Here is a 13,965-nt window from a genome sequence, read left to right as displayed (position 1 = left end):
ACCCCAGTGGGGCAATTTCTTGAACGTTCTTCTGTTCTGCATGAGCACAGAGCAATGCCTGGGCTGCGCGTTCATCTAAGCACATTACGATAACCCCTGAGATTTCTTTATAAAAAGAAAGCTGCAGCACATTCCTATTACGCAAACAAGTTCAGAAAACACAGAGGGTTCATTTGAGAAGGCTCTCTATCTCCAATGCTGCACATCAGGCAATTTAGGCAATCTAATAATTAGAGTATTTTATTAACTGACCAAAGTGAGAGCAATAGAACTTGTTAATATTTAACTTGCTGGGGCTCCCCAAACTGCTGTATATTTAGCATCTTTACTGACATTTTTACACCTTCGTCGTTATGGTGCATTGCTTTATTCTTAAGAGCGCGGTGTGCTCTGAACTTCCCCGAGGAGGGGAGCACAAGACGCTGCTAAATGTGAACAAAGAGGGCAAGCTCTGCCCCAAGGTGTTACAATTCGGATGGGTTTCAAAGGACTATGGGTGACTCGGTAACTTGAACACTTTGATTAATGAGGTAGAGATCTCCAAGAAGCACCTAGTAATCCAAACCAGGAAACTTTCCTCAAGTTTGCAAGAAGTTTTAAATCAATGGGCTGGTTTAAAAGGAGTTCAAAAAGCCCTCCTCGTTAACCTAATTCTCCTCAATAAAGGTCATGAAAGTTCTGGCATTAACCGCAGGATAACCCAGCCAAACTGCTAGCTGCTGTTACCTGGTCTTTCAATCCTATTACAAATTCTGCAAGTTCTTCATTTGCTAGCTCCGTGTAAAGCTTGATAACAGCAAACCCAATCTTTTTTTCATCAATTGACATGTTTATTCTTGGAGGCTTTTCCCTTCTCCTCCCCTCATTTCATGTAACGAGCAAGCCCAAGAAGAAAAAAACTGCCTAACATTTCCAAGAAATGCAGAAAAGGCCTTTTGTATTTCCTCGTGCTGCAGCAATATGAATTTCAATCGAGGGTAAACATCTCCCCTTTAATTACTGTGCGCTCATAACCCGCTGAACCCATTTCTGACCACTACAGAGCTGTGTTTGAGGGCACTCACTGGAGCAGACTGGGTCGAGAGGCTTCGTACTCCCAGCCCCATGTTGGGACAAGGCTGGATGTCAGCACACAAGTGCTCTGCCAAGTTTTCTTGTCCTCTCCAGCTGAAGGGTGCTGCATGGGCTGTTGCAGCCCTTGGCTCGGAATCCCAGTTTTTTTAAAAGATTTCAAAGCTTCATAATAAGAGGGAGCTTGGTTTCTGTTTTGAACACTCAAAATGCAATAGCAAGTTTCAAAGTTATACATACCTCTGGATTTTTCTATGTATATATGTAAATAAAAATGCAAATATAGCTCCATACAGCCCTTCCCAGAGCCCAAGCGCATGCCTCCTACCTATGACATTTTTCCAAGCAGAGCATTCTGTTTTCTCCCATAATCTTTACTCGCCTCCAAAATTTGTGCACAATACCTTAGGTAGCAGAATAATTTATAAGTCCATGTAAAAGCAAAGCTGTGCAGCTGCTCAGTTTGCAAAAACTATGAAACAGGAGGGATTTCAATGCAAAAACTACTGTCTCTACGCAGATTAGTTTGCCTAGAACATAATACATACACGGAGGCAAAGAACTGCATGCTCAGAGCTGCAGGAAGCAAAGCTTCAGCGCTGATAAAGGGAGCTGTCAGAAGTGTTGATATTAAAGCTTTTCTTTTTTAAGTTAAAGAACATATGCCTTTGTGTATATTCTATTTTTCATTAATTAACTCCGTTCCACACACCACCCAAACACATCTTGGACTTTAGAAGGCATTCTAACAAAAGTTTTTTTGTTTTCTTTTTGTCTCTATGTGTTATGACATTTCAAGGGTTGTAGCTGGCACTCATGTTTATAAAGGAGGGGAATTCCACGCATGGCGATAGAATAGATATTTTAACAATATGTTACAAATATTGTCAATTCGATATTTTTTCCCTTGCGTTTTCAAACACATCATAAATCTAGACTAGGTTTCTGTGTATGAACCCTGCTTACCACTGAGCTGGAGACTCTTGGCATGAACGCAAAGAGGTTTTTTTATAAATAAAACTTAGTAAAATCACTATGCACTCCATTAATTCAGGAACACTCTGCCGCAGCTTCAAAGGGGATCTTTACAGTAAAGATGGTGTTTTTGCTGCTTTAATGATTTGCTACTTGTACTTGTCATAACTACATGAACCAAATATGCAATACCAGGGAGCAGTGGTTTAGGGAAATGCACAGTTCCGTCTCCCATCCAGCTCCGCTTCAGTTCAATTCAATAGATTTGAGGCTTTATATAGAAAAGCTACTTCATAAATCTAACACTTGAGGCCTTTGTATAATGCCAGTTAACGAAAGACAACTACACGCACGCCTCGGGTATGTGCACACCTCGTGCGCTGCTACAACATCCAACCCCGAGAACGACCGGCGACCCATGAAGTACTTGGTATCCGAGCCAAAGTAAGTAGGGCTGATAGAGGTAAAACGATACGCACTTCATCTAAATAGTATATAATATGAGATAAGTGGCCTACTAAGACTTTCCACATTGTTACTTACTTAATCCTTTTACAGAACATGAAGGATCCCACTTTTTAAGTCACGTTTTATCCCGGTTTGTCCCTTACCCCACCTTCCGGCCACACATTTATATTTATTGCTCCCTGCTTCAGGGACATTTTCTGGGGTTAAGGCTCAGAGCTGGGAGAAGCAGTAAACCTGGACCCCATTCCTGGGCGCACCTGTAGACGCTCTGGTACCTTAAGCACAATCCTTGAGCCTCAATTTTCCTAAGTTTAATAAATGGGGACAGCAATCCTCACTCTCTCACACGTTTTGACTACTTAAGGATATTTTGAGGAACACTACTACTCAGAAAATACTCACGTAGCACTTGAGACAAAATCATTTGGGATGAACTTTTGATGGAAAAAGCAAAAATGTTACCATAAGCTCGGTGAAAATAAATCTGGTTTTATTCATCTATTTGGGGCTGGTTTCTTCAAAATAAAGTAAAAAATCATTGCCTACAACTGCATCCACTGAGTTTTTCAGTGTGAACGAGTACATGGAAGTTGAGTTCTCTGTGCAATGCCTTGCTGGGGGACAACGCCACGCGGGAGGGCCCAGGTACCCCACAGGAGAATTTGGAGGGACAATTTGTCAGCCCCAGGCTGGAGCCCTTGGCTGGGAGGGCAGAGCCACATTTTTGCAATCTCTGAAGGTCCGTGTCTTCAAGCAGCTCGTGCTCCCAAGTATCTCAAAATACCGTATAGACATCAATGATTTAATCTAACTCACTTTGGCCAGTGGCCATATTGTCTTTTATACTTGCCCATCTTCACCTGCCTTTTGGGTTTGGGAATAGAGCAGCAGAAACGCACCAGTGACAGCAACGTTACTCAGGGCAAATTCCCATTCCAGCAAAGCCAAACTTCCAGCCCTGACCCACAGCTCTTATTTAGCCATACGTGCATCTTTTTCTTCTTTAATCCTTCCTTTTGCATTGCTCCCTGTCCCTCCATTCTCTTCCCAAATACTCACCTCTTTCCTCCAGTTTTCCTAAGTTGGATTGCTTTGCTGTACCCCAGAATGACCTGTCACCACTCCCTCAGACCGTTCGTGTCTTCTAGCAACATTTCCCATGCACTGAAGTGAGCGAAGAGACAGAAACAGCAGCAAAGTACTTGGGGGAGGGCTACAAATGACCCAGGTCTTCTCCAGATTTTCTTTGTCAACTTTCCTTAGCTCTTTCCACAAAGGGGAGCGTGCTGCAAGACAGCAAGGGCATGCATGCATAAAACGTATTAAGTGTATAAAATGCTTCACATCGGCAGTCAGCCCTTCTCCAAAAGGAAATACGAGTCAACCCAGGGCTCTGCTCAAAGAGCACCTAAGGAAGAAGGCAAAAATAATTTGCAGCTATGCACTACAGTCAACAACATCACTTGGTGCATAGGAATCGGGCCCAGCAACACATCCTGCAAGTCTTATGTTCTGTTCAGTTACATCTTTCTGAAACCGCACTAGTGTACCCAACTTATCCTCAAGACGACCTATGTTCCCATTTCATATACCTTTCTGCTTACTGGGAGATATCAAAACCAATTCTATTAATTCCAGCCAATACTGGAAACCAATAGGTTGGGATAGCTAGAATCACTGAGGTTTTGGTCTTCACAGGGACTTCAGCTTGGCTCTGAGTTCAAGGAGCACAACTGCCTTTACCAGACGTGGTCACAAGTTGTGCTTATCCCCTCTAGAAAGGCCGTTAACTACAAACAAAATCCCAAACCTTCTTAGAAAAAGCCTTTTCCTTTGCCATATCAGCCTGTTAAACACACTGGGAGTTCAGCTTGGCAGCTAGTTTATGTTGTCTTTTTTTTTTTTATCCCCCAGTCCTCTTACCAATATGTCCAGGCACATGAGACTATTTTTTCTTTAAAACCAAGCCCCATGATACAGTTTCTCTGGCTCTTTTCCATCCAGCACGCACCAAGTTCTCATCACCACCTTTCCTTCCCCCAGCAAGGTATCACAAACTGGAGTTGAGGATCTCAAGGTGATGTCTGAGCCCATGTTTTCACTTCCCAATTGTCCTGTTTCCTATTACATTTTTTCTGAATTATATAAGTTACCAAAATGACACAGGGGCACATTTGGAGATATCTACATACCTGAAGACCCAAACACTTGTACAGTAATTCCTAGGAAGCATTTAAGCAAGCTAGGCACTTCATTTACAAAGCTATACACAGTTCTACAAACCAATCTTCCTAATATTATTTAGGCTTCCAACTCTATAAAAGAATGAAGAATATTTCAAAAGAACAAAAGCATCCCTCCTCCACCCTTTAAATTGTATGAACTTTCAAAATTAAAAAAAAAAATCTAATTTTGAGCCCTTTTATGTGTTCTAATCCTCTCTCACTTTTTTTTAATTTTGAACACAGCTGTCTGTTGTACTTTCTCAAATGATGCCAGATGCTGGGTTCATCAACCAAACGCATGAAAACAATGGTTTGAAAGCAATTAGAAGCACCGAGGCTGCACCGAGGCTCATATTAAAATGTGATAACACTGTTCTAGTGGGAATTGCAACGCTGCTGCATTTCTGACATTTCTGCGCTGCCAGACAGACAGGATGTGCTGGAAGTGGGCCCTGATCGAGGAGGTAACATACTGGAATTTATTCCTGGAGTAAATGAAGGATTAGCCGAGTTGGAACACTCGCAAGGATTTTTATTATGGCCCCAGCTCCCATCTTGTTTGAACACCGGCAGATCCTTGTGTCTGTGTTCATGTATCACAACCATTGTGTAAGGAAAAAGGACAAACCCAACAAACCATGTGCCTCGGCTGCAGCCTGGTTGTACCTAACGCTCCAAATTTGGGATCAGAGCTGAGCTCCACCAATGAGAGTCAAAGGAGTTCCAGGTCAGCTCTGAGCAAATACCTATCCATCAATTGCCCCAAATATACAGAAGTACCCACTGACACAGCTTGTGACCTGCAGGCACCCTGGAAAGTTTAAATCATCACCCCGATTATTGCGGAAATGAAGATCAAAGTCACAATCAGAATCTCCCAGCTTGTTAACAGACATAACAAGAGATGGTCACGGTCCTGAAAAATTTACAGCCTGACCATTTGTCTACACCTGGAGGGCGATTCAGTTTCAAGTTCAGGTTAACATGAAAGAATGAGGCTGGAGGAAACTTGCTGAGGGTTACCCAACAGTCTTTGCTCCCAAGTCAATGGCCCATGGGAATCTGCTGCCTTTTCTGAACTTTAAGCCTTTTCTGGAGACAGAAGTTTGGCAGAAAAATTTCCTGGGCTTCTCCAAGACAGTACATTTATGTCAGCACCACGCAGTTTTGTATTATTTGCTCTCAAGGGTAAGGAGAAATGAACTGCTGCTGCTCAGAAAGAATATTAACCCAACTCCTGCTATAGCCCTCACCACAGTTTTCCCCCTTTCCACCCCTAAGAACTGCCACACACAGCTATATGTTCAGCTTAAGCTCTTCTCCTTGTTGACTTTGCATAGGAACTGCCATGTATGTCCAGCCCTTCCTACTCCCCAGGCTCATAACAGTGAGAACTCACCCCTCCTTCCCATGGGTTGTACTCACCTCGGGGCAGAAATTCCAAGCGGTACCTAAAAAGACCAAAAAAAGACACACATAAGTATACATTATTTTCTTAATTATTTGTTCCAGCCTGATGAATAAGCGACAGATGGGAGAATTACGCCAGAAGTGCTGCCAGGAACCCGGCAAGTGGTCAACACAGATTTTGTGCAAGAAGCTTCAAGAGGAATTGCGAGTCATACAGATGCTGGCTGGCCCCTGCAACATCCTCTGCTACCCAAGGAATCTCCTTCACATCTTTCCCTTGAAAAGTTTCAACGGCTTCCAACTTCCTTCCATTGGGACAGGTCTCTCTCTCCAAACGCAAAGGTTTACATGACCTTTTGCTTTGCAATTTTAAAGACCTTTAAAGGTCCCTTCCAAGCCAAGCTATCCACGACTCTATTCTATGACTCTTTTCTTAACCTCATCTCACACCTTTCCTTACAGCAACAGCATTGCAGAGGGCAGTACACACGCTGCCCACTTCTGGCCATGCCAAAAAAAAAATGCTCTCTGATTTCTTAACCTCTCACACTTTGAGCACATCTTGGGTTGACATCTGAGTCATTTTAATAAGGGAACAGCACTGGTGAGTTTTGGAAACAGATCAAGGCTCGGGGATAAACCACAAAGTGACCCATTCACAGGCAAGATGTGTAACAAAGGGTTGGTCTATAGGCATTAGTGGCAAGAATCCAGTATGTAAAAATCCAATCAATTTGTTTCCTCATTAAAAGCTTTCATGAAGAAAATGATTTAACACAAACATTCAAGCTACTGACACAGATTAATTAGAAAACAACAACAGAATTCTGATTAAGGGCATAATATTTATTTGACTTGTTTGCTTTGGACAAAAAAAAATTAAAAATGTGCACAGACAGAAGAAACTTTCCTGGGAGAATGGGCTTAGTAATAAATAACAGCTGTATTATATTGGAAAGAGCTATACCACTGTGCTTTGTAGCAAGAAAGGGCTGCAAATTTCTCCGGGCCTTTGGATGCTCTTGGCAGTGGTCCCCCATTTTTACAATGAGCTCTTTCCTATCCATCCTATGGCAGCTACATCTTATCTCTCAAGCCCAGAGAGGTGACATCACCTTCCCAAGGTCAGGGGAACCATAACAGCAGCTCCATCCTTTTGTTTCTGATCAGCATTAACTGATACTCAACATTTGCTTTGAGAATTCAAACATTATTCAACATTGGATTTGAGAAACATCTCCTCCCTGGGCTCAGCCTCTGCTCGGTGAGAGGTACCTGCATTCCCCTCACCCCCCAAGTCCAGCATCCCTGAGAGCTGAAATACTTTTGTCTCCTGAACAGACAACGGCTGCGAGACAAGGACAGCAAAATCACTTCTTGTTTTGTGAACTTTTGTCTCCTGTGCTTGAGAGACTGTCCTAATCTCCCCTGAACATGTTTTAGTGATAACATTTACTGCACTAGGACCAAAATGATTTTCTGTCACTTCTAATTCCAGTTCAATAAAAGTATAAGAGCTTTGTTTCTAACCTCTGTCATTTTTAATACAGTAAAATTGTTTAAAAAAATGTAAAATTGAGTTCCATTTCCTACCGGACCAGCAAGCCCATGTTAGCTTCACTCTGATCAAATTTAAGGGGGGGAAATACCAAAAAGATGCTTTGCTTTTTTTTTTTTTTTTAAGCATAAGGAAACAGTCAAAAATTCTAATCTCATCAGATCGGGATGTGTCTTTAATCTCATGCTTTGATCATTTTCACTCTGGAAAGGCTTAAGCAGAGAATGAAAGTTTAAAATTTAATCGGGAGTGGGGGGAAGATGGTCTTGTTCTTATGGAAGATGAAAGAGTAATGATCTAATTCCTTCATCTGCCACTGACTGCATAAAAATCTTGAATAAATTACTTATCTTGAGAGCTTAAAATGCACCCACATACGATGCCACAGTATTTTCAGTATGTGCACTTATAAGATTTCTGTCTTTCCCCCTGATGTTTTGTACATGTCTAAGAGAGGCTGGGGGGAAAGACGACTTTCAGCATCTGTTTCCCCCACCCCTTCCTGCAGGTAACTTCAACCTTAGTTAATCACCAATTACATTTTCACAGTTTTTAGAGGTGGCCAGAATATTCTTTTTTTGTTCCTGCATTACCCAAGAAATGCAACTATTTGGGCAAAACACCCATTTTTGCTGCAACAACCTAGGTAGCAAATAGGACTAGTTCAAATATATCTATAGCCTTAAGTCACATGCACATTTATGGATCAAGATTAAAGCATGTTTCTGGGCATCAGAGGAGGAGGAACTCAGCTAGCAGAAGCAGGTTAGCCATCTTGGACCATTCTCCAAAGTACAGAGCTCGAGGCCAATTCTGATTTTTGTTCCCAGTTAAGACAGTATAACCTGACAAGCATCTTACACCTTTAACATGCCCAGTCTGTGGGTAACAGGCAGTTCCACAACATTTTGTTCTTAAGCTTTGCAGGAAGTTTACCCTGAAAGTTATAGTCCAATAATTTTTCACAGCAAATAATTAAAAAAATATTGTAATTGCTCCATACGCATCCCCCCTTGAGCCAGACAGTATAAATTAGAAATCAGAGGCCTAATACTTATTCAACTGGATCTTTATTTTGGAGGTTATTTGCCTTGGGATCAGTTTGACATTTTCATCCTTAATAAACAATTTTTAGATCTCACAAACACCAAGACTAAAAGCTTCTCATTCATTTTCCTAACCAGAAAGTTTGGGAATAGGCAATATATTTGGTCATGTCTTAACTGTTCCTTTTAAGCACTTGATTAAAAAAGCTCCTCTCCACCAGCTGTGGGTGGAATACCCCAAGAAAAGAACCAGTTAAGGCAAAGCACAGCAAAGAGTTTTCAGCTGAACAGGAAGGTCCAATTTACATCAGACCTTAAGTGGGTGGAGATGGGGAAAACTTTTTCAATGATTGACTAGCTTCAGCAAAACGAGCTCACAAAGGAAACTATTGAGATTTTTAATGCAACATGTAAAGTGAGGAACTAACCCAAAAATATCAGATTTCCATTACAAAGCCAAAGAACGAGTGTTGCACTGCCAATACTCTAACAAAAGACATCCTATAAGTATTTCCCCCGCGTGGTTCACGACAAGCCGCCCACCTCTCACCTCATCGGTGCGTATTTTGGGCCAGACAGGAAGAAGCCACAGACTTATTCTGTTCAAGACACAAACTGTTTCTCATGATCATATAGCCTTTGGGGTTACGCACTCAACAAGCAAACATCAGAGGGGCTTGCTTTTCTGGAAGTGTTTATGTTCTTTGCTCCTGAAAAACATACAGATCCCAGTTCTCATTCAGCAGCCTCCTCCTGGTAGCAGTGTCTCCAGCCAGACCCAATCCAAATTGCAACTCAACTGCGTAAGCAGACCTCAAAGGGTGAATTATCATGAGAAAGAGTAGAAGAAAATGCTGTTGTAACAATGGAAAGGGAAACTGAGTCGCAGAGCAGGCAGGTTTGCCAGAAAGCCTTGTTCCCTACAGGAGCCAACTGTCCTTACAGTCTTGAGCCAGAACTAACGGTCTGTAAGGACCAGAGCCAGGACTTGCTCTTCCAAAGTGAAAGATGCTTCCAGGACACACCAGGACCTTGACCACAGATCTTATCTTTCCACTGGTTTATAGTAGAAGCAAGATTGAAGGCAACCCCAAGAGCATCAGTTCAGCCCTCGTGAGGTTTGAAAATAAGTTCCCCAAATCCTACCCTTCCTAGCCACACTGTAGGATGGATTCACCTTCAGGAGAGTAGAGTTTGCTTTTCATAGCTCTTTTACTCAAAAGCAGTCACCTGAAGAAAGCGATGCTGCTGGGCCTGACCAAGCAGGGCTCCATTCCTTGCAGACACAGGACAACTAGCAAAGAAGTTACTTCAACACTCCCATCACCTCAGCAGCAGTGTTTAAACCAGGGAAACCCAGAAATATCCCTTCTTGTTCCAAAAGGAAGGGCAGATTAAACCCTGGAATACTCGAGGATGAAATTCCCCCCAGGTCAGTATTATTCCTGCCACACTAGGTCTAGATTTACCCTTTGGTATGAGCACAGGACTCGTGTTTTCTTGGACCACCAAGATAATTTGGTTTTACTCCTACATTTCCAACCTTTACACAAAACTCAAGCAGCAGATCTACCCCAGGCCTCTAGTCCTCTGTTGCACGGGGGAGCGGGGGGGCATTACAAATCCCATCAATGCACAGAAATCCAGTAAAATACATTATCAACACACCCCCTCCTCCCATCCAACTTGAGTTTGCTGACCAACATCCACTGCTCACAGCAAATCCCAGAGCTGAAGGAGTCAAACCAGATCCATTTGGGGCTAGAAGCAAAAATTGTTGTCTGACATCTTACGGTCTATATTATGCAGGGGGTCAAACTTGATGGTTATAATGGTCTCTTTGCAGCTCTGAAGTCTATAAAAGTCTAAACCCCACTTTCCTCTCAGACTCAATTTCAGCAGGAACTATAAAATAAAGTCAGGTTTCAATCAAATTTCCTGTATTTTCCTGTCCAATTAAGAACACTAATATCACCACAGAAGTTATTAAATTAGATATTTCAAGACAGTCTAATTTGTTTGGTGCACAGTATTTGTTGGTTTTTAATGTTTGCAAAAAAATTTTTTAAAAATCAATGCTGTACAAGATTTCAAGCAGTAGAAAAAAGACGAAAATGGGATTGGGGAGCTCACCATTAGCAAAGTCAGTTACAAACCACTTCAAATGCATTTCTCGGTTAAATGTTACAGAAGCAGCAGCAGCAGCTATGCAAAGACTCTGGTTACACAATTTCAATCATTTACAGTCCTCAGGTTTCAGATTAACAATGCATTCACAAGGAAATGGATGGGGAAACAGGGGTAATTTTATCAGCTGGAATGGAAAATGATGCAAATTACTGAAAGGAGTCTAACCCAGAAGGCACCAAACTGCATTACTGGCAGAGTGAATGGCTACATTCACCCCAGGTATAAAAGCAGGTAGAATATGATAACAGCTGAATTGAATTTGTGCCCCTGCCACACCATATATTAATACAGGAGAATTCCTTCCTCAGCACTCCCCAAAAGCAGGGGGGAAAAAAATCCCCTACTGAGATTACAGAATAAATTGGGAACATCCTAACAGAAACTTTACCAGACTTTAAAAAGAAATAATCACCACGGTCAGTATTAAACTTGACTGTTGAAAACTAAAGGAATGCCTGTGCTCACACACACCCAGGCGCAGATGTACTGGTGCAGGGTGGTGAGAGGCTTCAGATCTCCATTAACACCAGCTGGTGCAGTGCACACTTACATGTCCCCAAGCCAGTGCCCCCACCCGCCCTGAGCAGGACCACATCCCCTCTGCACAAAGGAAAAAAAACCAACTCATTTTTAGGATAGAAAATGCAAATCCAAAACCCGCTAAGTAATTCTGATGTGACAGGGGCTTGCTTTTCTTTTTTTGCAGAACAAATCTGTATTTAATGGCCAAAGTAAGTGTGAATGAAATCCTGCTCAGCAAGATCGTTTCCTTGCTGAGCAAATAAATTTCAGCTCTCTGAAGAACATGAAGGAGGAGAACAGCACTTTGCCTAATTAAGGACAATGTGGTGAGGCTATAGTCCAGCCCTAGCATTAATGTGATGAACTCAATTATCTGCCCATCAGGTCATTCTTAAATTCCTTTTTATCTTGGTATCACACGTTATTCAGCATAATGAGTTTAATATTGGTAGGAATTACAGGCAGTGCATTTACACTAATGAAGCAAAATTACCCTGAAATTGCGTTTTCTTGCATTTCAATCTTAAGTTTAAAATAAGGTTGAAAATTGAAGTAATAAATGTAGTTAATATGGTTAGAAGTTTATTAAAACAGGCTAAACACACCATTTTAGACAAAATTTTGGATGTATTTCCATTAGTGAATCTTTTACAATCCTGCTGTAATACCTTGCCACAGAAAGGATCAAGTTCAACCCGATAATTAGGCGAAGTTCCCCTGGTGTTGAAGTATCTACAGTTCAGCTACAACTGTAAACCAATAAAACCAGTAGCTTACTGGCTGGTGACAGCATGCACGAACCACATGCCATAACAGCTTGCCGAGATTTGTAGCACAACCCCGAGGACACCCAAAGCAGAGGCAGTCGCTGCGTTGTCTTTACCCTTATGCTTCTGTTTGGGGTCAAACCACCCTGTTTCGGTTCCAGCAGCAAATGCAGAATTTCTTATTGACAGTAACTCTGTCGGGCCAGATGTGGCAAAGCACACAGCAGGAACTAGGTGATAGTGTTACCCACGTTTGCTCCCCAAAATCAAGTCTTTCTGCAGCTCGGATTGAAACAGAGCATGGAAACATATACCCAGGCACTGGGAGCATCTCGGACCCCCTCTGTATTCTGCATCTCTGTACCAAGGGCAAGCGAGGTCTGAGCTCAGAGGCTGTATTTATTTTTCTGAACATCAGTGTTACAAACAAGGCTCACAGTGGCAGAGCCCAGCCTCTGGTTGAAGATGCAGGACAGGGATGGTGTTTCACTACACGATTAGACATTTAAACCTCACCCCAGGCTTACATTAGAGACCTAAAACACTCAACCAGGCAAGGAGCACACATCTGCTGTCCAGGCTGGGAATCCAAACACGCTGCCAGCCACAGCACTCTTGCATTTTTGTACACTGCACGGAGGTACCAGCGTGGCAATTCGGCAAGCGTGGAGGTCTGGGAAAGACCTTGGCTTCTGCAGGCTCTCCTTAGCAAGCCAGGACATCACCTGGAGCTGTCTGATACGCAAGAAGTTTCATTGCAGAGTTAAAAGACCACGTGCAGACTCTTCCTCACCGGGAGCACAGTATTAGCATTGGGAATATTGCCATAAACTTTAAGGTGGGTTAGACAAAAAGGCAGTAAAATGAGGTTTGGGTCTTGTTATCCAGAGGTGAAGAGCCTGGTCAACGCTGGAGCTCCTGCTGCTGGTAGGAATGTCAGGAAGGGGTCCTGTGTATTAGTTATGAGCAGCAGGATTGGGCCTCAGGTTCACACCGTTGTTTTTGTCACAGCAGAGCAAATTGAAAGTAGAGTTTCAGTGTCTATTTTGGATTTCCTGGTGGGTGTATGCGAGAAACTCAACATTAATTAAGCCCCTTTCTCTTCATTTCTGCTTTGATATACAACAGGTCTGCCTTGCTCTCCTTTTAGCCCTATTACATTTCACCTCAGGGAAAAAAAAAATTACTAAGAATTTGTTTCCATCAATGCAAACTTGCCTTCCAACAGGGAGTTTAAATGACTAGCTGACTCCAAGGAGATGGAGGAACTATTTATCTCCATATTTTTAAATAAATCCCATTCTCCCCATCTCACCCCCTGCCATTGTAACTGCTCTAGAAATGTCGAAATGCTGAGGTGAGGTCATTTAACAGCAAGAAGACTTTTTTTGTTGGTTACTGCTCTTGCCAAAGGACAAGAATGGGCTTGTGTTCCTGAGCGGAGTCATGTATCCGATTCATCCCAGGTGTCGGACATCTGCTGCTAGCTCTGCAGCCGGCTTTGTTAGGACACAAGAAACAGCAGCGACGTTCCCAAGGAACAACTTGAAACAACCCTCGGCACCAACAGACCTAAAACAGAAGCAACTGACAACCTTTGGGGTTTTTGGAAGACAAGCAAAACTCTGCCCTGGCACCACATCCTCCCCCCAAACCAAAGCTGCTTTTTAAGCAAGTTTTATCCATTACAAACACTTTGTTTTTTCCGTTCAGGACTACAGCAGAGTCCTCAG

The 13,965-nt window shown here is 42.5% G+C and overlaps 1 protein-coding gene across 2 annotated transcripts in view; it reads right to left on the bottom strand.

Annotated features, from left to right (window-relative positions):
- The window catches only part of SKAP1 (src kinase associated phosphoprotein 1), a 157,330-nt gene that overhangs the window by 134,048 nt on the left and 9,317 nt on the right, over positions 1 to 13,965 (bottom strand). For both annotated transcript variants that reach the window (XM_049799970.1, XM_049799971.1), the window contains one exon: positions 6,165 to 6,190. In XM_049799970.1, the coding sequence (XP_049655927.1) occupies positions 6,165 to 6,190 (26 nt within the window). The remainder of the gene's footprint in view (positions 1 to 6,164; positions 6,191 to 13,965) is intronic.

Source organism: Accipiter gentilis, chromosome 5 (genome assembly GCF_929443795.1).
Source record: "Accipiter gentilis chromosome 5, bAccGen1.1, whole genome shotgun sequence".
In the NCBI taxonomy this organism is placed as follows: Eukaryota; Metazoa; Chordata; class Aves; order Accipitriformes; family Accipitridae; genus Astur; species Astur gentilis.
The sequence above is the reverse complement of the archived record's forward strand: the minus strand, read 5'-3'. Positions and strand labels throughout refer to the sequence as shown.